At 36.8% G+C, this 24,837-nt stretch overlaps 1 protein-coding gene across 9 annotated transcripts in view; it reads right to left on the reverse strand.

The window, feature by feature from the left end:
* Positions 1-24,837, reverse strand: part of BEGAIN (brain enriched guanylate kinase associated) — a 161,645-nt gene that overhangs the window by 39,540 nt on the left and 97,268 nt on the right. For 7 of the 9 annotated variants that reach the window (XM_035327940.1, XM_035327944.1, XM_035327946.1 and 4 more), the window contains 2 exons: positions 21,694-21,855; positions 15,555-15,621 (listed from right to left, as the gene is read on the reverse strand). The exons of 1 other annotated variant lie outside the window; for it this stretch is intronic. In XM_035327940.1, the coding sequence (XP_035183831.1) occupies positions 15,555-15,621; positions 21,694-21,855 (229 nt within the window). The remainder of the gene's footprint in view (positions 1-15,554; positions 15,622-21,693; positions 21,856-24,837) is intronic. One more of the 9 variants, XM_035327948.1, reaches the window with a different exon arrangement.

Raw genomic sequence — 24,837 nt, forward strand, 5'->3', positions numbered from 1 at the left:
ATTCTTGGCACCCAATTTAATACAATTCAAAATTACCTATGCAGTCTATGCTCTAATAACCTATGCCTTAATATCTAATGATGTTGGCCTTTGGTTATCCTTAATTGCTTATCTAAAGTTGCTTAGGTTAAGAGCTTTTCCTGTGAGTCCAAAAACTCCTTCTGTACAATAATGTCCTGTTGAAAAGGTTCTGATTTAAGACCTTCCTCTGTTTAACTTTGTTCATACTTAAATATTTGTACTGCTGAATATTAATGCTCTGTACTTCACCCAGGGATTCAGGGCAGAAAATTTGGAGTGCAACAGCAATACAAATGATTAATGCAGCTTGTATCAAAGTTGCCCAACTTGCTAATCTGTATATTTTCAATGTTAATGTTTTCTATAAAATTGTCAATTAACTTGTCTGTTATGGTATTAAATAATTCTGGCTGCCACAGCCAAGCTGTGCAGAAGTCAGCTACACAGTTATTAAACATGTTAAAGTAGAAGATAGCAAGAAAGTGCATTTTCCATTCCCCCAGCACCCTTTATTTGGTGCAGGTGTTTGACCCTTGTATTTCAGGAGTTGTAGCAGAAAATCCATTGAAACAGCTTATTCTCCAGGGTTCCATTTCACTATAAAGACAACAGTTTATAACACCCTTCTGCTCTTTCTTCATTTCTACTGTTGATTTCTGTTACTTCCTTTTACTTCCTAATCTATCGCACCCCTCCCATGTGAGACTAGACCTCCAACTGACAAGCTGTGGTTATGGAAAAACCATTCCTCTTTTCTTTCTAGCTATCATTTTCCAACTGCTATCTCCCATTAAAGCTCCCATAAGGGCTTAGTTTGATGGCTCCCATTAAGGTTGTCAGTCACCTGAAGACTTCTTGTGTTCAGTCCCCCTCTCTGGACTCAAGACTTTTCCCTGACTGTGATATTCTCCTCTCTCCCCTGCCCACTGTAAGCAGAATTTCTTTGCTTTTGTACCCACACCATACTCTCTAGGATGAAAGCCGCTCCTGTTCTCTAACTGACCATGTATTGAGGCCATTTTTCTTGTGCACCTCATGCTCTGAAATCTGCTTTCTTCTGCACAGGTGACACTTCCTTATGCATTACCAGGACAAATGTACAGCATACGTTTCTGAACTACAAATCTGAGAATACAGTCCATAGGAAGTGGTGTAACTGGTTTATAAGAGATTGTGGATTTTTTGAGTCTATAAAAGCAACTTGTGTTGTCAAAACAAAACTTCCACTAAGAGCCCCTTGACCTTCTATTTCCTATAGCAGCTATGTGCCAATAGAAGCATTTTATATTCTCTGAGGAGAGGTGTGGAACTTTGGGTTTTTAATAGAAAATTATGGATCTCATCAAGGGAAGCAAATCATCTGATTACTAAGTTATTTTCAACAAGAACAAGTTGCAGCTAAGAGCCAACTTTGGTGCCTACATCTGTCTCAGAGAGTTTTGCAATTGAATTCTATGGATATGAAGTTATGCTTAAAAATATTTATTACATTTATACTATGAAGAATACATTAACACTATTAAACCTGAGCTCATCACTCTTTCTCTTCAGGTGAATAATTGCTCAATTCTCATTTGATGATGTAATGACACGAATAGAAACACTTAAGAAAGTCAATCATTTAGAAGACAGGGTCATGGAATCTTGGTCTCTCCTAATTGTGTTAGCAAATTTTGACTTCATGAGCAAGAACTTCCCATCCTGCAGCATTGGAAATCTCTGCAGAAATATTTTAGTATCTGTTATTGATGTAGAAGGAGGGGATAGAGGCTGAATAGGATGGGAAAAGATGTGTGGACACACTACAACCACATCGCACAGCATAGGGCTCCAGCAATTCTCTTCAAAACCCAATGTGCTGCAACAAGGTTGAGTGGGCATTAGTGTTTTTGGAAGAAAGAGGATTGCAAGTAAAGATGAGAGTAGGTAGAGAGGCTTAGAAAATCTGTAAAAGAAGCTTTGTAGAGATGACCTTCCTCTGAGATTTCCTCCAGCAGCTGAGACCTTAGGTGAGACTGAAATAAGCCCTTAGAGCTCATCAGATTTTTCTTTATAAACCCACAGTTACAGGGACACCCTTCAGGTTGTGCAAAGTCTTTGTTCACTTCAAGTTAAACCTGATCTCCCCTTTATAATGAATCAAAGCTTTTGTAACCCTCAAGTCTTGGTAAAGGAACTGTTTTGTTTTAAAAAGCACTGTTGGGATGAAAGGAACAGCAAAGCTAGAAAAGAGTAAAATATGAGATTTTGTACCCTGCTAAACATATCCTTTTGGCCCAACATAATGTCTAAATATTATCATTACTGACATTGGCTCTGCACGCTTAAGTAATTATTCTTGACTTGTTTTTAATAGCTGTTCTGATATTTTTCTCAGCTTAATGCATTGTTTTCAAGAAAATCAATTTTCATGGCACAACTTTTTTAACACATTGGACTGTGGATTGGATTTATCTGCTGTACTTAAATCTTCAGTCTTCAGTCTCTTTTCTTCTTAAGAAAGGATCAGCTTAAGTGTATTACTCCTCTAGAGCACAAAGAAAGCGACACAGATATCCAGGGTGAACAGGAAGGGATTCATAGGTTTGAATAATAGAGTATTATCACAGACACAGGAAGGCAGTATTCATCTCACATAACTTGACCTCATCTCACCATCTAGGAATAAGGCAGTGGATAAAGCTACTTTTCTCGTCCCCAGTCAGTGGAAGAGATGTGTCCAAAGAGCATTTATGCTCAGGTGCTTAGACACCTGTTTTAAGATGACACTGTAAGATGTTTCTTTCTTTTATTTTACTAGAGGAACCTGAGGACTAGCTGAGCTCTTATACTTAATTTTAGAAAGGTAGGTGACATGAAGCACACCTTTTGTCTCACAGTCATGCTTGTATTAACTTCGTTGAAAATCTAGTAAATGACTGAGAGTGAGGGGGAAAAAAACCTAGTATGCGGCTCTTGGGAAAAAAATAATCTGAAGACCTCTAGTTCACTGCTTGTTCCATTTCATTTCTTTTATATAGTGGCATATTAGTTTTCTTCCAGTCTTCTGGCAATTCTCCATGGTTCTTAGATTTGTTAGGTATACATTTTAAACCTCAAATGCTTCTTTGATATGGCAGTTTCAAAACCTGATACCGTATTTGTAAAAAGTTGTTGATTTAAAACCATCCATTTTCAGTATCTGTGTTTAATATTGTCCTTGGTTTCTGACAAAATACAAAATATTTTGTCATCTCATAATGGAAAAGCATCTTAACCTGAATAAAAAATGATCATAGACTTCTCCTTTAAAGAGTACCATAGTCAATGTACACTCTACCATGCCTGGTAGATAAAATAAAAGAGCCATTCTTTAAATTTCTTCAAGTTATATGAACTTCAGATACATTATTATATTATATTAAAATAACTTATAAATATTAACTTAAATATAGTATATTATAACTTATAAATTATTTTCCAGTATATTTTTTCTTTCTTTATCTACTCTCTATTTTTCAGGGCTTATAATTGGTATTGACTGCTATCAGTTCTTCATTACACTTGCTACTTGTACATTTTCTATTTTACATAGCAATTCTTACTTTCAAGGTTTTTAACCGCAACTTTTTTATTTTATTCCTAAACATGAGATCTGTTTTTAGCAAAACAGTGTGAATGGTGACTGGTAAATATTTAAAATCTTTTTTTCCCAGATGGTTTGGATCAAAATAATTATCAATTTTGTAAGATTCACTTTTCTCTTTTTGCATTGAATACATATATCGTTGGATTGTATTTTATTTTGTCTACAGATATCAAATGCAATACATTCATGATCTCTTACCCTTAAGCTACAATTCATTTCAGTTCAAAGATCATTCTTTGTATTTATCATAATAAAGATAAAGAGAGAATCTCTTTAATGCAGCATTTTCATAATTAGGAAATTTTCATTACAAATTTTTGTAACCAGCTCTAAAGAGCTCTGTACTGGCTGTAAACTTTCATCAGCATAGATTGTTAAAGCTACAGATGACAGCATTCTTTTTCTTGCGTGCTCCAAATAGCAATGCATAGAGATGCTGTTCACCTCCTTCTCTCTTGCAGTGTGGTGGTCTGTGGCTGCACAGACCAGCATGTGATCTGCCTCTGCCTTCTATTAATAATTCAAAAATATTCAAGACTACTTATTTAGAGTTGCTAGGCACAATACAGAGTGCCATTCCCAAGTTCTGCAATTCACTTGATCTGTCCTAAACAAGCTGATTTAAATATTTTAGTCACAAAAGTCTTTTCTGTGAACTTCAGTCAGACTGCCTGACAACAATACACATGCATTGCATGAAAACTTCCAATTCTTCTAGGTTATCACTATATTGCTAGCACTGGTGTAAGAGCAGATAGAGAGTCTCTTTTCATACCCCTTGGTAACTTGATTAGTTTTACCCTTGACACCTTGATTTTTTTTTAATAATTATTATTTTTATGTTTTATTTAGGTTGATGCCTGCCTGGTATAGCTGGCCACTTCCACGTATGGTACTTTCCTATTTGCTTTAGCAGAGGACAGCTAAACCAGACAGCTTCTCTTCCTCATAGTAAATGGATCAGCACTCCTCAGTGGCCAAATCTCCTATCTCAAATCATATGCCTAGTGAGTAACTCTCTTTCTGGGCATCCTGCTTTCTATCCTGTTCTACTTGCAGGAGAGGAAAAGGTCTCTGACCAGGAATTACATGGATGGCTCCTATCTTTCTGCAGTCACTGGGAGCTGTTCTGTTGAAGAAAATGAAGCTAGTTAGCCATTCGCCCCTTTGAGAAAAATGCCAGTAAAATTTTCAATACTGATCTCTGGGCCTTTATAATTGTATTAAACCAGCTTAAAGAAGAGTATATATAGATAAAATGTTTGAAGAAGCAGGCAGATCCATGCTCCTTCAGTACTCTCTTCCAAAAGGGCTTCTGCCCTATAATTCCTCTTCCTCATGGAATATATTGTCATTCTTTATTTTTCAGCTCTGACTATTTACCCAGAAGACAAATTCCTGGAAGCTGAGCAATGGAAAGCTGGGCAAGACCATGTAGTGAGGGTTTATCAAAATCTCATTGCAGCAGATAAAGCCAATTATGAGAGTCACCATGGAGGAAAATGAATCTTGTTCAAATGAATTTTCTTCCCTTGATGTTATATTTACTGAGCTTCTGCATCACTTTAACTGGGAACCCTGAGATGTAGATAGATTAATACAAGAGTATGAAAATTCAAAGAGGAGCAGAGCAGCTACTGGGGAGGTGTCTAACAAGGAGATAATTCTGTAGTTGCCCCGGAAAAGGAAGAGGAGACAATCACTGTGCTTGGTGAGAGTGTATGGCAGGGATGCTATCATCTCTCCTGCCTATAGACTATTTTCTTCCCCAGTTCATGTCTTCTAAGAAGAAATATGTAGCTGGAAAAAAAAAAAAAAAACAGGCATGTCCTCTACTGGGATCTGTTCTGCTGTCTAGCAAAAATACCGGTCAAGGGGTGGGCTCCTCCTGACTCCAGCCAGGGACAGAGGCAATGCCACTCCTGGAGCGGTTCCAGGGAATGGTTTTGCTCCCTCAGCTTAACGCTCGTCAGCCCCATGAAGGCAGATGACTTGAGCTTTACAGATGGGAAACATCAGTGCAGCAGGTTGACATGGCCATATTTTGCACTCCCTCTATTTCCTTACTAGACTGTTTTAGGAGACCTGACAAAACCATATTCCTCACTGAGACACATCTCATTAGTATGTTGAATTGGGTATTGAATGGGTGATCCCTATTACAAGGAATTAAATCTATCTTTGCTTGATAACTTAGATATCTCTGGCATTTAATTTGCTTTCCTGGCATCTTCTATAAAAACTGAAGATTTATTTTACTTGAAATCCTTTGCCTATGCATGAACTATATTTCTTGATATCTCTCTGTATCCTTACAGGAAATTTGAGAGAAAAATTCCTAAAATGTTTAAGCAGGGAAGTATAGAAGTTTTGAAGGAAACCTTTAAGTATCAGGTAATTATGACACACACACAAAAAAACGTATGTCTGTGCTCTCTTCAGTTAGACCTGAAACACAGAAAACCACATATTGTGATAAAACAGAATCAGTTACTCTTCTGACATCACCCAACATTGGAACAAACTTCATTGATCTTACTGCAGCTGGTATACAAAATCCATTCAGTAAATTATGCTTTAAACCCTGCATTGAGAGACTTGGGCAAATTTTATTAGAGGTTCTAATTCTGATTCTCTGTCTAGTACTTAGGTAACTGTAAAAGAACTATTTATTAATTTAAAGCTCATACAGCTGATTGATGCATGCTATTGCATTTTGAATTTAATAATCACATCTTCCTAATTGAATTGTATTTGCTCAGACAGAGCATATAATTAAATCAAGTCTTTTCTAATCCTTCTCATGCCAGATTATACTATGGTGCATTGGGGAAGAAGAGTCAAAAGTAAGAGTTTAGTTAATTTAAGCGCATTGAAAAAATACATAGTCAAGTTATGAATATTTTGGATATTCCTGACTTCCAAAAATAAAGGGGTGTATTTTTCCATATAAATCTTTTGCTATAATTAATAAGTGTATAGAGGCAACAAGGCTGAAAAATATGGTTAGGAAAGAAACAGGTTTAAGAAAATCCATCAGATTTACGCAGCAGATAGTGAAATTTGCATACCACATGACTAGCAAGCTCTGTCAGACAAACGTCTCGAACTCCTTTATGGAGAAAGGAGAGACTCCCATTGCTTAGGAATTACTTACTTTTACCTGTTCCTTACTATTTTGTTTGATGATGCTGAATTGAACAATGTTATCAGAGAGAAGACATATAGAAAATGCCAAGACATAGTTAAGAGTTCACAGAAGAGAAGAATGAGGAGATACTTTACAGGGATACTCTGATGTGCTTGTGTATACGTGGTCACATGTTTCCAGGATTCAAGTTCAGGACCAAGGGGATTTCAAGACACAAACCTGGCTTGAATGAGGGAGAATTTTTTATTTATTTATTTATTTATTTATTTATTTTCTGATTGCGTTGGACCTTTTGATAGAATAAAAATTGTGGAATAGAATTCATAGTGGGATGTTCAAGTTTGACATTTATTTTATGACAGGTAAGAGGAACTGGATATGTGTTACCAGTGTATCTCCCATGTCCTTAACACTTTAAAATATTTATTCTGCAAAACAGAGCTATGGAATGAAGCAGTGTCTTTTTCTCTGATAAACGATGTAATGCCTCAAGTTTAAATTACCGGCCTGATCTAATTTGTCTGGCAAAGTTAAATTATAGAATTTATCTTTTTTTAATAAACATCACTGGCTGCTGATTAAAAAATGACCCGTGGCAGAGTCTGATTTCTCTTCTTGATTTCCAAACAGAATAATATTATTAAAGATAACACTGTGGGGCTATAGTGATTTGTCTGAGGATTTTGATCTCATGCTCTATGACATTTCACTGGAAGAATGATTTGCTCTTAATATTATATTCAACCTTGTACTTGGAGAGGTCTTATAAAGATTTGTTTCCTTGACTACCCCATGTCACAGTCTTGAAATGTAATTCCGTAGCAGTACAAGAAAAAAAAAAAAGGAAAAAATGAAATCCAGCACTGGTGTATAATTAATAAAGTATCACAGAAAGAAATGTGGTTAGAAAACTACTTTCAAGGTGCTGTTTCTGAAGGAAAGGCATGCTTTTAATTGCAAATGATTTGTCAGATATATGCAAGATGATTATTTACCTTCCCACTATAAATAGTACTAGTGTTAGTCTGTGAAGTTTCTTCATGTGGGTAAGCATGCATTGACTGAGGTCAATGGGAATATAGCCATTCTGAGCAGGGTGTGCCAGTTTATACTAGTTATCGCTGACAGCTGAATCGATTTGCTCCTTCTTTAAAATAAGACCAACCTACATCATGTAAAAAGAACTGCTTATATCTGCTCCTCCTGATAGAGGTGACAATGCCATCTGCAAATATATCTGAGAGTTTCAGTTCAATGAATGCCCCATGTCTTACATGAGCTAAGGCAAAAGGCACCTCTCACCTCTTATCCAGATTATTTGGAATGGAAATCTGAACAGAAAAATTAGTATAAACAGTGACACTTTGTTTATCTAAATTAAATGAATGTAGACAAGCCTGGCCCTATTCCAGGGAAGGGTCCTGTCATTCCTGGCCTTGGTTCTGCTTATATATGCACTTCAGTATAAAATATGGATGAACAGAGTATTGTTGCACTTGCTGATTACTCCCCTAAGCAAGAACTAGCTGGTTGCTCAGTAGCAGCTGCTTTGCAGTTTCTCTACAGGATGAGTCTCTGCAGAAGTGGTTGCACAGATGAAGTTAAGAGCAGCACATCTGTACCATGTAACCCTGATTTATCCCACTGTATTTCTTTAATTTGGTCAGGATTTTTTACTCCAGGCACTAGATATCATCTGTGACTAAAAGTTTATTTTCTGTTTATCTGTCTGATCTGTTTGATCTTGCTGACTTAGGACCAGTTCTTTAGGGAATCAGCTGTGCTCAGGGTCAGCTGTTTATAATTTAACACAACCAACTCACTGTCTAACCTCACTGATAATGCGGCCTACTTGTTGGAAGCCAGAGGTGTGGCTTTACTTGCCATCACCCTCCCCAGTATTACAATTATGCTTGAAAAAAATATACCTGTCAGCTTCTCAAGAGCCTTTCTAAGCTGGGTAGTCAGCTTCCCACTCCATGCTCTTCCGGCTAGTAATTCTGCTAAAGCTGACAAAACATGCTTATAGTCTGTCTGTGTGTCTCCCACATTTCACATCAGTGGCATGTCTTTCCAGAACAGCCCTACTGGAAAACAAAATGCTAAATAAATTACATTTGGAGAGACAAGAGATGGTGTTGATTGATTGTAATTTTCTGAAGTAAATGTAGTAGTACCTTCTGATGCTGTGTTAGTGCAGCAGATTGAAAGGAGAGATGTGTGTTTCTGAAGAAAAAAAAAAAAGTTTACATCTCTTTTGAGCTAAGAGGACTCTGCCTGAGGTACAGGCCATGTGTGGTAAAAGTGATACAAGATCTTATGATGATGATCCCATATGCTGAAAGTACAGTTCAGTGAGCATGAGGGATCCAAATAGAACAAGAGAATATAAAAATAAGTCTTCCTCTCTCCCCCCTCTTTTCATTTTCTCTCAATGAAAGTCATTACTTTATCTGAATTAATTCTGCATTCCCTTCTGTACATTATAAATGAAATGGTCTTAAGTTCTGTATTTGCCCTACTTTTTCATAAAGGTACTTTTCTTTATTTTGAATTAAAATAGATTATAGAAACAGATGACAGAAACTTTCTAGGTGGAGCTGGTCTTGATGGGCCAATACTCTGCTTCTCTCTCTCTCTCTCACTCTCCTGATGAACTGTCTTTACTATTTTCTATTTATATTCCTGGTGGTGAACTGACAGATAATCACAAGCACTAAAGCACTATAAGAAAGGTGCAGGTAAAGGACACCAAGTCCCAGATTTTATTATTATTATTATTATTATTATTATTATTATTATTTTAATCTTTTCAGTTACTTTGAAAACAACAGCTTTTTCTATTCTTATCTGGCCAAGAGGGTAGCTCTAGGGATGTCCTGACAGGTAGAGACCAAACCATGGAGACTGGGATGAAGAAAAATACTATTTAAAAGTTCAGATATCAGAAATGCATATGGGGGGCGAAAGGTAAGGCATGTTGAGAAGTAAAGAGTTCTGGAGCTCTGTCATCATTCAACAAAGAAGACGTTGGAGGTGAGGAGTGTCCTTTGTTGCTTTACAGCTCCCCTATGTTGCCAGTGCTTGTGGAAGACATCCTACTAAGAGGGAAAGACATTGCAGAATAATTCTGTAGTTTTAGGAAAAGAAAGAGTTTCCAGAACAGTCATTCATGATATTGTGCTTATTTACATTAACTAAGAAGAGGCCAGTTCTCCTCACAGGAGGTAAATCTCCATTGAGAGGGAGATGGAAAAAGGACGGAGGATGCCTGAAAGCCTGTGCGCACGATTGTGTTTGTGTGAGGCACAGCTGTTCCCCAGATTTATACAAGGCTGCAAAACTGACAGAACTACTTAGTCTGAGTCTGTGTAGTTGCTACGGGTGTTAATGTTTGTGGGTTTAAAAGACTTGTCTTATAGCCTATCTGGCTTTTTTTTTTTTTTTTTTTTTTTTAACCTGGAAAATTAATGTGAAAAGAATTAACGAGAGATGGAGAAGATATTTAACACAAAATGCCTGTAAGCTTAAAAAGATGAAAGCTAAAGACCTCTTAGAAATGCAGTTTTTCAACCACTATTTTTATAAATTATGTGTTTCTGCAACATATATGGTCACTTCCTTCCTTAGAAATGTTGTTTTGCAGTTGTTTTAGTGCACAAAGCACAGACCTTCTCTGGATTCTGCCTCAGCTAACCAACCAGTATAAATTTCTCTTGAAATTCACAGCTGTCTTCACTGAATGTGAGTAAATGAGCCTGTCAGGTTGAGCTGACTCTAAACTTTTCTTGTCTTTGGAATGCAAATCCTTTTAAGTATATTTAGGCCATCTCTGCTTCTTTTTCATGGGACATATTGGGGGAGTGGGGGGTGGGGAGGGAGATCCACAAGATATTTTTCATAAAGGAACTAAACCAAAAAAGATGTACTTTAAACCACTGTGTTCAAAGTCATTGTCAAAGTTGTCATCCCCTTCCAGGATCCCAAATATGCTGGGCTTTTACTTTCCTTAGGTTTGCACAGAAATAGGCAGAATTTTCCCCATTGTTATCATCATTTAGTTACGATATAAACTATTTTAGGGAGTCACTGATAGCTGTCATGAGAAACTGAGACACAGTCTAGTGAAAGGTTTAAATTCCAAAGCCAAAGTACTGGGCTCACCCTGGTAACAAGGTGGTTTTAATGCCTGGCTGGAGTTGTTCATCAAATTCCTCACCATTTCATATTCTCTGACTTCTTGGCCTGGACATCCAGAACTTTGCATCCTTTAAAATGACAATTCCCTGACACAAAGCTTCAGAGCATGTCTGAAAATTACTCAGCTCATATTTAATTCATCTTTGAATTTCCTTAGCTGGAGATGCTTGGGTACATATGGCCAGCAGAGTGGAAAGCCCCAGATATTCAAGAGCTGGATAAATAACTGTTAATAGCATAAAGTATTTGCTGTACCTTTTAGTCCTCCTCTAACTCATTGGCGGAGGAAGAAACAGGATAGAAATCAGCACAGTGCTCAGGCACTGTAGCATTTCAGACTTGATAGTCCTTAATGCAAATCTCTCTTTACTGCTAGTTTATATAATAATTTCTACCAACTTACACCCCCCAGCCTGCCTCAACATGAATGAAAAATCAGGCATTGATGTGGTGTAACAGTTTTAATCTTGACAGATGGTAACATATAGTATGCATGGTGTGCAGAAGGATGATGCTGGCTTTGCACAGAGGGAACTGAAGCCCTGCTGTCTGGAGCTGGTGGGGCTGGTGCCCAGCAGCTCCTGTGCTGCTGAGCATAGGAGTCCAGTCATGACCCTGGTGTCTGACAGCACTCACTATTGTTAATGTCAAGAGGTCCTGAACCAGTGCTGAGAGAGAGGATAGATATATATATATATATTTACTTAAAAACAGCAACCAAACCCAATTGACCTGGTGATGACACTTTGAAGAACATGAGGTTCTTTGAACCAACACATCCTGGAGATGGGTCGGCAGACCAAGGAGTAATGGGAGTAAGGGTTTACAAAATGTGTGTGTTCTAGCTAGTTCCCACATCATCAGAGGGCACTGTTTCTTCCCCCTGTTCCCCTTCCCTGTCCATCTCCAGTGCTGTAAGTGCAGATACCGTGACTTTTAGACAAAGCAGAGGTTTAAGTTTTGCCTTCTGGAAGGACTCAGCACAAGAAGTAATCTTATACAATGTAGGAGTCTGCCAAACTTCCTAGTTACAAGAGAGGTATTTTAAGGTCTTTCTGGGGAATAAGGTCTCATGAGCAATTTGCAGCTGGATTTCTGGAATCAGATTTTCAAGAACATTCAAAATGCAAACGGGGGAGGAGAAATGGGTGCGATTTTCATTATCATTTAGATTTATTAAGCAGCTATTATTAGGTATCTATTAGTTCTTCCCAAATGTAAACACCATTAAAATGTGGTTTATAGCTTTAGAGGTAAAACACAGATCTAGCTACAACAGAAAGCCTTAAAACTTCAGGATATTTTTAAAATAAGTGAGGATCATATGCAGAATACAGTTTAACTGAGATTATATAAAAGATTTCTTAATGTGTGTTTGCTAGGGCTTGTGTAATCTGCTTGTAAGTGCTGCTTGTGACCAGCAAGACCATGGCAGAGCATCTGCAGGAAACTCAGATCAGTATCAGAGAAAGTAAAGAATACTGGTAACTGCAACTAGATAAGGAAAAAAAAAAAAAAATTAATTCAATAGTCCTGTGATAGAATCACAGTACAAAATTTAAGGACTCTGCTTAGTCTGTTACCACAACATAAAAGAAAAAGAAAAGAATTATAAAGCTTAATCATTTAAGAAGACAGTTTGTATATTCCCCAGCTTCACCAGTGCTTACAGGACCGAACAAATCTTCTCCACTTAAAGACTGTGGCTGTGTTAGCAACAGAAGTTTATATGAGTAGTGACAGCAGAGTCTTAGTTTTTTTGCCTCTATGGTGTCATCTATTTAGTCTTGTCCAATTTAATACAGCAAACTCTCCACTGATTTCAAGGTTGCATTTTTCAGTCCTTAGCCAACACAGACACTCTGGTTTATATTTTTAGAATTCTGATGTGACAGAGGTTTCAATTGGATACCATTTGCTGTGATCAGAACTGTGCTTTCAAATATTTTTAAATATTTTATAGGTTAGCACTCAAAAGGAAGCAGAGCCTAGAAGAAAAATAACTGCTACTTCAGCTTCTTTTCTGTGACTGCTGATGAATTAATGATTATTTTTTACGTCCCTTATCCCAATAACAGGAAAAAAAAAAAAAAAAAAAAAAAAGGTTTAACATTCAGGGATTCAGGGTATCCAAAAATCATTAGAAGAAGGAGGCCACAGTGGAGTCCCAGATTAGTTATGATGAGCTGGGGCCAGTCTCTGAGAAAGGGGAATTATGGTTCACCTGTGGAGACAGGGAGAAAAGGTTCTCCTGGGAGCATCCCAGGTCATCCTCAGGTGGGGAGAGCCAAGGGGGACATCTTCTTTTCCCTATTTGTTACTTTTGACACATTAAATGGTCAAAACTTGTGTAAGAATCTGAGAGTACACGTGTGCCTATATACACATGTAAATATACACAGAAAGATGGGGAAGGGGAGATGGGGAGAAAATAAATATGTGGTTTATGTATTTGGATTTGCATAAAGGTAGATAAATCAAAGACTTTTGATTTTAGAATGTCAAACTGAATAAATTAGACCAAAAAAATAAACACAGCTGCTCCTCTTAAATAGGAAAGGGAGAGAAAGGTATCCAAGAGCACAGTCCACCATAAGCTGTTGACTAGCCACACCAGCTGTTATTTAATCTAACTTGCTATGAAGTATTGACAGTTTTTGAAATAACCTGAAGATCAAAAAATTTAGTTCCTTTTTTTTTTCCTTTTTTCTTTTTTTCTCTATTTTTTTTTCTCTATTTTTTTTTCCAATATGGTACTATTTTATTATTATTATTATTATTGTTGTTGTTGTTGTTGTTGTTGTTGTTGTTTGTTTGTTTAAATAGAATTTCCATCTGATTTTTTGTTTGGTTTTATTTTGTGTCTTCAGTTTCAGTGTTTCAGGCAAAGCAGTCTGAATTTAAGTGGTATACAGAGCCTGGTTGATCTTCTTCAAGCCTCTGAAGCCACCACCTTCAATGATTGTCACACTAATGGGATAAAGAAAGGTACAGTGCTCCGTGGAAGCAGCCTTGCTTCTTTCTGAAATCTTTGCTCTGGGTTTTAAGTGGATGCTGAAACAGCAGTTTAAAAATTCTTTGCGTTGATCTGAAATGCCTGTTAAAAAGACATGGATTTCCCGGAGTCCTCCTTTCTCTCTCTCTATATATTTTTTAATTTGTTATTTCTTTTACCAGTCAGAATGCTGTTACTTTATTTATCTTTTCTAGCATATATGCAATAAATATTAGGCCAAAGAAGTAGATAAATTCCTGAAGTGATTTGGATAAAAGGAAAAGGAATGTAAAAAAGGAAGAGTGGAGAAAACAAAAACAAAAACAAACAAACAAACAAAAAAACTAACGTAAGATCAAATGTTTTTATGCTTGTACATTAAAAAAAAATCTGCTCTAACCCAGCTGAAACTTTGCCCTGTTGTTAGCCATCTACAAAGGCATCAGTACTTCATTCATTGCCAACTATTTAAACAGACTCTTGAGATAAGAATAATGACACTTTCAAAAATTTCTTTCCACTTTCTTTGTAAAGGGTGATGTCTCTCAAGTATGTTGCCAAGGTCCTTATTTATTTTCAAAGCAAAATAATCCATTGCCCTCACTTCAAGCAGCCCATCCATGCAAATGTTACGTACGAGACCTATGTAAAATGTAGGCTTAACATAGCATCTTTAGAGCAGTATGTCAGCACTCTGCCTGGACATACAGCCTATAATTTCATGACTGTGCACTGGCTTGGGACATGACAGTTTTGGAGCTCAGCAGCAAGGAGAGCAGGAATTACAGATCATACGGATCTAGGAGAGGAAGTTTCTCAGGCTGTGTTCATGACCTGAAGATTTTCAGATCAAAATAGTTGTTGTTTTCCTCTTTAAACATTACCCTTACATTTCTCTCTAACTTTCTCCTAACAGTGATGCCCCAGCAGTATTAGTAATGAGCCATGGCGTTAAAGACATTGCCATTTCTTTCAAACCATTTTGAACAAGTGGTGCTGTGTCTTGTAATATTTTCCCTAAATGTGGAGACAATAAATGGTGCACTGATTTCCTCACTTGGTTACTAATTGGCTTGTGACAGTGACATTGACACTGTAGTTGCAGATACATGCAGATTGGAAATTAATATGCTGAGACTGATAGTTATGACAGCATATAAAAGTCAGGCTATCCAAGCTATATTAAATCACTTAAAAAAATCTGAGTGAAAGTATCTAAGAAGCATGAGAAAATGTTGAATTACTTTATTTAAATTTGTTACTTAATGAAAACATAAATATTTAAAACCTACAAAGTTATTAACTAAATTAATGAGAATTATTTTAAAGCTACAATTTACTCAGCCAGATCTCAGCAAATGCAATCTCCATTTAAATTAATGGAGACATTCCATCTTACACACCTTGGGATCTGGAACATGATTTGATAAAGCCATTATTTTATTTTATTTTTATTTTTAAAGGATAATGCATATGGAGTACGTATGTTTGTCCTAGGATTTAAGAACCATAAAACCACATTTGATATTAAAAAAAAAAGTTCACTTATGATAACTTACCATTCTGTAAAGTTTATCTTCCAGATCCTGATTAATTCTTTGTAAGGCTAGGTAATTGTTTTGTATCCTAAAACAAAGATGATATCATGTAATTTCATGTATTGTTCTTTCTGTTGTTTTTTCACCTGTAATTTTCACATCAGTACAAAACCTTGGCTTTACACTACTTGAAATCTGTTTTCTGATCACTCCTGTCGCCAGTCAGTGGTTGCCTTTGAAAGATAATTACCACTTACTTTCTAAGTAAACTTCTTTGTCATTTTTGCTTACTATATTTAGTGGCAAGTTCCATCAAGAAGTGAAAATGTGTTTGCTGTTCTGCACTTGTGTGCAGACATGCATCACAGATTCATAACTTGCACAAAGGCAGTGTAGTTTTTCATCCGGCTCAGGAATAACACATCGGGCAGGAGACATGAGCTTTCTATTTAGACGCTACAGAAAGAGAATTACCATGCTCTCTTAATATGGAGAATTGCAGCAGAAACATAATGACTGCAGTAAAAGCAACATGCAGGCAATTCTGCATGCCTTAGAAGAGAGTACTCTTTTGACAAAAGTTCAAGGAATTGCACCTCCTTAAACCTCACGAACATAGGTTATTTTTTCCAGCAAATAAATTTAGATAATGTGGCCTGGAAAAGGTCTGTATTTATTTTTTTTCAGCACTGAGGGATTGAATGGACTCACAAAATGAAGCTTCCCTGCTTATTCCAGAGCAGTACACCAAAGAAAATTTCAGTCTGTACAGCTTTAGGTTCCTTGTATTGTAACCTCAATACTGTTGTGAGCAAACTGCATAGCCTATGGGAAAAGCATTCCTATTTCAGTAGTAGCTGTGCCTTTCTGTCCACAGAAGATAAAGAGGGTAGCTCCTTGTTTTTGTTGGTACATACCACTTCATCAGGGTGTATAACAAATGTAAAGCCAATGTTAGAAGTTCAGCTGTAAAAAGTTTGTCTGGATGCATCTAAATGTTTGCACTGAGAATGTTAGGTCAATAGGTCTAGGTATTTTAAGGGGTAAGTTGATTTTAGGCAATGTGCTAGAGAATTGTATAAATGCGAACTCAGATGTAATATACATTCATTCAGCACAAAGCCACTTTGTGTGAGAAGCCTGAACCTGGATAGTTTCCACAATGACCAGCAAGGGATTTGGATTAAAGAATTACCTTTGATTTATCCTGTGGATAGGAGTGGCTGCTGAAATCAGAACTGAGATGTGCATTCAGCCCATGCCATGGTTACAGACAGAGGGGTCCATCCCACCCCTTCCTTGCAGTGACAGTTCAGGTCTCTCCCTCCTTCTGTTTCCATGGAGATTTTCTTTCCAGTTGCATAAACCAAATCCTCCATTTAGGGGCAGGCCAGGGGCTGGCAGTGCCTCTTGCCAGGCTCCCAGTTATACTGTAACATCTGCCACACAGCTCTGAGTGGAAAGCTCTGTGCTGAGGACAGATGCTTTGTGGGCAAAGTAAGGACATTCCCACAGATGAAGCTCCCAGGGGCACAGAGAATCAGCCCAGGCTCAAGGTGGCCATTTGAAATATATATTGTTAGTCTAGGGAAAGTTTCGGTGTACTACATATTTTACAAAGCTGCTGCACAGAGATTTCCACCCTGTGAGGAGGATGAATGGTAAATGGTGTTTGCAAAGGTGGTGAACTCCATTGGCTGGAAATCTGTGAGACTTTTACTAACCTATGGCTCAGTCATCACTCACCAGTTCTCACAATGCCATTGTGTAAATGTCCAGGTGACTTAAAGGACTGAATGAAGTTCATTGATCTCTGTATTCTCCAAGTTCCTGTTAGATGCAGCATTTGCTACTAAGCCTCTGTATAGACATTTATTTGTGCAGCTGCAGATATACTTGGCATTTTCACAGGTATTTAGCTAAAGTCAACACAACAGAGAGAAATCTCAGGATACCCTGTACCCATTTTTTCATGGCAAAGGAGAAGGCAGAGATGACTTTGATAAGTTAGTAGAAGTGAGGAGGCTTAAAGTGACTGTGTCTGCAGAGAGCTACTCAGCACTAGTACTTACGTTGTGTTGGTAGGGCTGCATGCCGTTGTGTGGGGAACAAGGATTTATAAAAATAAGATAGAGTCTGCTGGCTGAGACCAGAGGTGCCCTAGTATCTTGTCAGTCATGGTCTGCAGCTTTTCTCAAGTAAATCAAAATAGAACAGATTAAATATATTTTGTAGCAAGCCTCTAGCATTTCGTGGCTCAGCTGGAGATGGTGTAAAACTGATGTCAAATTTAGCATCTGCAACTTTGTGAAAGTTTGCATGGGTTCAAATGTATCTGCAAAAATTCATGAAAGAAAAGTGGAAAGAATATTGGTTCAGGGCTTTTCTAGCACAAGCCTCTCTGTACCCCAGTCTGTTTTTCAGTATGGATCTACATGGAGAGCTCAAGGGAGATATTGAAGGTTGACATATTGAATGTTCACTTTACATGTCTTGAACAAAACCAGCAGTGATTACTACCTGGATATATGGCTTATTACAGTGGCAATGCATCAATGGTTCTGCAGAGACCATTTTTCTCTTGGTGTGAATGACTGGAAGATCAGTTACCATTAAATCATCATTCTTGGCTGGCAATACCTCTTATTTATTTTTTATTTTTTTTCCACAAAAAATTGCCTACTAGGCAAATCAAATCCAAACAGTAAATCTAAACCAAAAATCCACAGTATATAGGAAGCTGAGCTTCAGAAATTGTTTCTATTGAGAACAGTATGCAAAGGTAGTCAAAATAAGCACAAATGCTCACATATACCCAAACACATACACATACACATACACATATAAAACCCAAATTGGAAATCCACTCTGCCAAAAGAAGTGTCAGCAAATGTGGGTGGCAAGGGGAGAAATGGACCCATAAGTATATGGAAGGAAGCATTAAAGGGATAAAAGAACCCAGTAATCAAATCAATCTTTGGGGAACAGTGTGAAATAAAAGTGGAGTAGGGAAAATAATTCCAATTTGAATTGATCAGATGAGGAAATGGTAACTTAAACCTGTTTACAGCAAAACAAAACAAACAAAAAAAAAAACACCTGGATAACAAAAACCTTGTGAAGTATAAAACATCTTGATGTTGTAAATTTGTCTTTGTAAATAAAGCAAAGAATAGGCCAGCTTCACTAACGCATGAAAATGGTTTAAGATTAAATTCCTTTTATGTGAATTGATAACATTATATTTTTATGGCATTTTTTGTGTGTGTGTGTTAAATTCATATACTTAGATGATACCTTTGTGCCTCCACAAGTACATGTGCATCACGCATATATGTGCATGCATTAAATGCATGTTTAGATTCTCATTTAAACTAGGGTCTACTGAGAAGTGTTTAGACCACATTTAATGTTATGTATCAGTGCTCTAACACAGCAGACACCACATTTCTCTCTAAGACTACAGATCATCACTGAAGAGAAAGCCTGCACAAGTCTATTTCCACTCTATTTCAAGCCCTCTTAAAGCCATGAGATATATCTGAAGTAAATATCAGATATATCTTTGTGCTGACCTGCAAAGAAGAGAATTTCAACCCGAGTGCAGTTTAGCTTTGAAGAGTGACTGTTAAATAATAACTTCTTGTTCAAAAAACATCTTCTTTATCTGTTATCACAAGTAACACTGGCTTTCTCATGAAAACAAGAGTTTTCCCCCTATTTATTTGAAAGCTAATGCAGCCATAGGATTTCTGTTCAGATAACCCTTTCAATCTATGATATGTCTTGCTTTTGGTGAAATAATTACGCATGTGGGCTAATCTTTGCACTAAAAATATATTTGTACAGGTTTACTCCTTGTGTCTTAAAATAACTGTACACCCTGGTAAAAGCTAGGAAGGGAGACCTTGGACAACTGGCACCCAGGGTATGGTCTTGAGCAGGAAAGCCTGCATGACCTTTGGAGAAAGGTTTTGGTTCCAAGACTGGTATTTGGGTATTATTAAAAAATTGACTTGAAAAAGCCATGCTGGTCACATCAGATAGGGAGATCACTGTGAGGCATATGAACCCCCCAATATATTTTCAGTCAGTTTTCAGAGCCAAAGCTATGCTTTACAGTTAATATTTTCAAACCCACTCAGCTCTGCCTCCGTCTCCCACTGGGACAAAAAAGTAAAAGAGAGGTCAAACACCTTGACCATGGAGCCACGTAAATGACCTCCCTGCGAGGGTTAGAGAGAGGAGGCCTAGCAATAATGCCATTCATTCTCTATGAGTTAAGAGGGTAAAGGCTTTCAGAAAGGAGTAGAAAAGGATGGCCATTCAGCCTCTCGGAAAAATTCTGCACTCCTTGATAATGGAAGTTTAATAACAGAAATGTTCTCTAGTATGCAACTGGGATCATGTTACACAGGGTTTATTTATTAGTAGGGGCTGAATTTATCTCCCTGTGCAGTGCATAAAGCAAGAAACATGTTATTGAAACTAATTCTGGTTCCTTGTTTTTTTTCACAGTGTTCTTCCTCTGTGACATGTTGCTGACACGCTTTTGGACGGCAGTTTTGTTTCCGACATTATTCTTTTCCAGGTTGGGAAACCTAGTCATTCAACTTGCTGTATGCCTTGCTATTCTCAATAGAAACATTTTTAAAGCTCACCTCATAAAATAGTTTGGGCTTCCATTATAATATATCTTCAGGGGCATAATCACCTGCCTGAAACATAATTTTTAATGTAAGTTTTCTTCATAATACCGTACAACGTTCATTAGACTATTGGAAAGTGAGTTCTACTAATCTTATGTAAGTACAATTGCTAGACTTTGCCATAAGCAAAACCAAGACTGTCTGACATGATTTTTGAAGGGTACATAAATCATCAGTGCCCAATGAAGTTGATATGAGGCTTCTTACTGTCTTTTAAGAGAGACTGTATTTTGCCCCTTTGTTTTAATGAAAGTGGGATGCTCTGATAAGCATGATGTAGGAATTATGATGACTGTGCCTGAAATAATGTTTCAAGAGAAAAGACTGTTAGCATTCCCTGTCCTTAAAGCTGTAACGGGACAAAACTACATCAAGAGTAAAGTTACTTTCAATAGGTCTACTCTAATTGAAATGATAGGGAAAATATGTATTGTTGGCAAGAAAATGTTATGGAAAGCCTCCACAATGGTCTTGATGGATATGTGTAGATTTCAAAATCATCATACACCGGCTCATTTTGGCCTTGTTTTAGGAAGCCTCCCAGTTAGAGAAACATCTAAAGTCCACAATAAAGTCCACAATAGAATGTTTCCTAGTTTGCCTTGCAGCCTAATTATTTTTTAAATTTTCATGGAGTTGTTTGGTTGGCTCGTTTTTTTTTTTTCTTTCTTTCTTTTTTTCTTTCTTTTTTTTTTTTTTTTTTTGGTAATTTCTGGCTTTGTTTGCTTTGTGTAATTTTGTTGTTTTGTTTTGTTTTCTGCAAAGAGTGAAAAAAAATTCTTTGGGTATAGCCCTGGAACGATTTGTTCTGAATTTTGTTTTGATTCATCCAGTGAATTAAATCAAACAGTTCAATTATCCACATAAGGTCTCACAAGAAATGCAAATACATTTCTGCATAAATGGATAATTGTAGGTTCAGAAGTTTTACCAACAAATGAGAAGAATTAAGAATCACTGGTAAATTTAAACTTTGCCTCAGCTTTGAGTGAAGAAGGACCAAATTCTCTTTTCTTCTATCAGTGCAATGGAGAATAACAACTGAAAATATGCAGCCAAATTCGTTAAAATATTTTCTGTATATATACATATATACAATATATGTGTATATATAGTGTGTTTATAGCCTTTGTGTAATGTAACATAGTACTACCCCACATGTATGATGTTTACACATAAACAATATGATAGATATATCTACCTATATATTTCTATTTGCATGTTTACTCTCAATACAAGGATATCTTATATGTACATAATTTGTTATGTGGCATTTAATTAATATATATTCAGATATGTGATATACATATATTTAGTATGAAAATACAAAGTGTAGTCATTAAAAATAATTTGTTTGAGAATATATGTTTATATTTTTACTTACATATGCCTTTAACATAGCTGTTTGTAAATTCCTCAAAACTGTTTATTTCAAAAAGTTAGTTACTAACCTTCTCAGTTTTTCAGTTACTTTTTCAAGTTCCTCCTGAGCACGTCTCAATTCTATTTCAAGATACTGACGTGTAGAATCAAATTCCGTTTCAAGCATTTCCAGCTTATGGGTAGTGTACGATAGACGCTTTCGTAATTCCCCCTTCTGTTCTTGCAAAGTACTAGAAAAACAAAGACCACAGCTGTAGAATTTAGCTGCTCCTGAAAAGCTTTTCATGATCTACTCTTTGACCAATTCCCTACAGTATAAATTGGCACTGAGCCAGAGAATTGTGCTTAATAATTTGTTTACTGCACTTTGAAAATCTTCTGATTTAGACAGTTGACTATCTTCCAATCTGTCCTTTCTAGTGCATTTTTTGCTAATATCTCATTAGCCACAATGGAACATTTTGTGGAAGAACCCTCATTAAAAATAAAATACAGTCTAGAGTTTGGTTTCACACAGGAACTTTCATTTAGGGTTACCCAAAAATACAATGACTGAAGTAGCAGATATTTATAGAGCAGTGACTCTAAATAAAGTGTACAAAACTATTCTTTGCCAATAGTCCAGGTTATAATATATTTTGTAGAGAAAGAAGATTTTGTCTCATTTGGTTTGATCAGTGCCTTACTTCCTAGCTGTAGGGCTGCTGATGATGTTACTATTTAGGATTTCATCTGGAGAATTGTAATTCTAATAATCAATTATTATTATGTCTCTTTCCCCATTTTCCTGCCTATCTGGGAGCAAAGACTTTCTAGACACTGGTGTAATCCTCTAAATTTTCACAGTACTTTCATCAAGAAAGAATTTATGCCCAATTTGTAAGCTAGCATCTGTTACAATCCCTGAGAAAGCAAAGCAGTAAGCAGAGAATTTGGAGGGTGAGGAAGTTTTTCACTTTATTGTTTTCTCTTTATTTTAGAGAGGATATAAAATAGTCTAAAATCAGGAGATGCAAAGAAAATATTTATTGTTATGGTCAAAATGCCATCTGCCCCAAACTGTCGACCTGAATTTGCAGTGATGGTTATACTTCCCTGACTATGCTACTTCATGTGAGACAGTCTCCTCTTGCCTCAATTCTTATTTGCATGATAGAGATCTTTCCTCCTGGTCTATTTAGTTTGTAAGCTCCTCAATATTCTAATATATTTTCCAAGTGAACAGCAAGGTGGGAGTGATGTTACTGTAACTTGGTTCAGATACTGCTTCCTCTGTTAGTATTGAACTGATCTCTTGGCTTCAGGCAGGAGCTCTGAGGCACCACAGAAATGCAGCCTGCAGTCACCTAGAGGGTGCAAAGAGAGCTATCACAGTAGGTGCTGTGTATTGCCTTACTTTTTTTCTAAACATAAGATAATAATAATTCTTCATAAAATGGCAAAACTTGATTCCCTTTGATGTCAAGTCAGTACTGCCATCAGCTTCAGCAGACGAATATTCTGGGTATTTAATTAGAAAACAGAGGTGGAAACAACATGCCATTCATCAAGAAACACTCATCTGAACTCACTACCAGCTGCTATAGGAGCTTCAGTAAGTTAATACAAAAGCTTTACAATTTCTGCTTACTTGATCCATGCAGCCTAGATCTAGGAAACAGTCTAATGTTTTGCCAACACTGCTCTATTTCAATTACAGATATTGCGTGGTTACAGTTATACTTAGATTACCACTTGTAGTTATATTCTCTTAAAATAATATATTCTAATTCAGACATTTAATGCAGCTCCAGTTAATGTAATCATTTAGTTTTTATTTCACTCAGTGAATAAAACTGCCAAATTATCTAGGAAATAAGAGTCTGAACCCATGTTGCTCATTTCTACACATCCTCATTCATGAGGTTGTCAAATCATTCCACCTTTCACTTGCTCTGTTTCTGGCACATTGTTCTATTTATCTGCTCAGTTTAGGAAAGAAGAGTGGTCAGTTTTCCTTCCTATAACCTGGAATCTTTGATTTTCTATGAAGTGTGAGTTACAGAGTCATAACACTACAGTGGGGTCTCATTCATTAGAGATATTCAAAAGCCGTCTGGATGTGGTCCTGGGCAACCTGATCTGGGTGTCCCTGCTTGTGCAGGGGCTGGACCAGATGACCTCCAGAGGTCCCTTCCAACATCACTCATTCTGTGATTCTGTGAAAACTGTTTAGAGTGAAAAGAGATTTCATATCAAGTCTTCTGCTGTTCTAAAAATCTGTCCACTAAGATTTGTATAAAAAGTGAAGAGTAGCTCCTTGAGCTGTGGTTTTGGATAAAGATGTCCAGGCTGCTGCTCTGTACTGGACAAGTACAGTTAATACAAGTTAAGCTAGATCAGGGGCAGTTACAACATCCTGCAGCACTGGGGAGTTTTGTTCAAGAAAAGAGTTTGACCTCAGGGAACTGGGAGACTGTAGGGGTACAAACAAAATGGGAATGTGAGGAATGTTTGTCAGTAACAGCTGGTGACTGTGTAAAACAATCATGCACATTCTAATGAGGCAAGGGAACAGTCTATATAGATGCACTCTTTCACATAATGCTTTGGGTATCAAAGCACAGCTGTAACTTTGTAGAAAAAAAAAAAAAAGGAAAAATGTTTAAAGTATTAGTTAGGCAACTTCAAAGTTATTCTCATTCAGCAAACCATAACTCTTAAAAAACTGTCTGTCCATACTATGAGCTAAAGTACCTTTTCTACTTGCTATATTACCCAAGCTGGAAAGATGGTATCCTGAAATGTATATTTTTAGACAATGATATAAACCCTCCAAAACCTAATGGAATGTGTACTTTGATTCATCTGATACATGAAAAAACATCTGGCTGTTTTTAAGTAGAATTAATTTTTAGACAGGAACAGTAACATCTGGTATATAATGGGATTATTTAAGATGGGTTAGTAGATACACAACAGTGAATCATTATTAGGAAACAAGTTGTTAGACAGAAGACTAAGAATTTTAGAAAGAAAGCATGTCTGACAAAAATATGCTGAATAGCCTGAAAGTTATAGCCACTTTTATGGGAGAAAGGAAGAGAGAAAGAGAGAAAGAGAGAGAGAGAGAGAAAGAAAGAAAGAAAAAGAAAGAAAGAAAGAAAGAAAGAAAGAAAGAAAGAAAGAAAGAAAGAAAGAAAGAAAGAAAGAAAGAAAGAAAGAAAGAAAGA

Source organism: Oxyura jamaicensis, chromosome 5 (genome assembly GCF_011077185.1).
Source record: "Oxyura jamaicensis isolate SHBP4307 breed ruddy duck chromosome 5, BPBGC_Ojam_1.0, whole genome shotgun sequence".
In the NCBI taxonomy this organism is placed as follows: Eukaryota; Metazoa; Chordata; class Aves; order Anseriformes; family Anatidae; genus Oxyura; species Oxyura jamaicensis.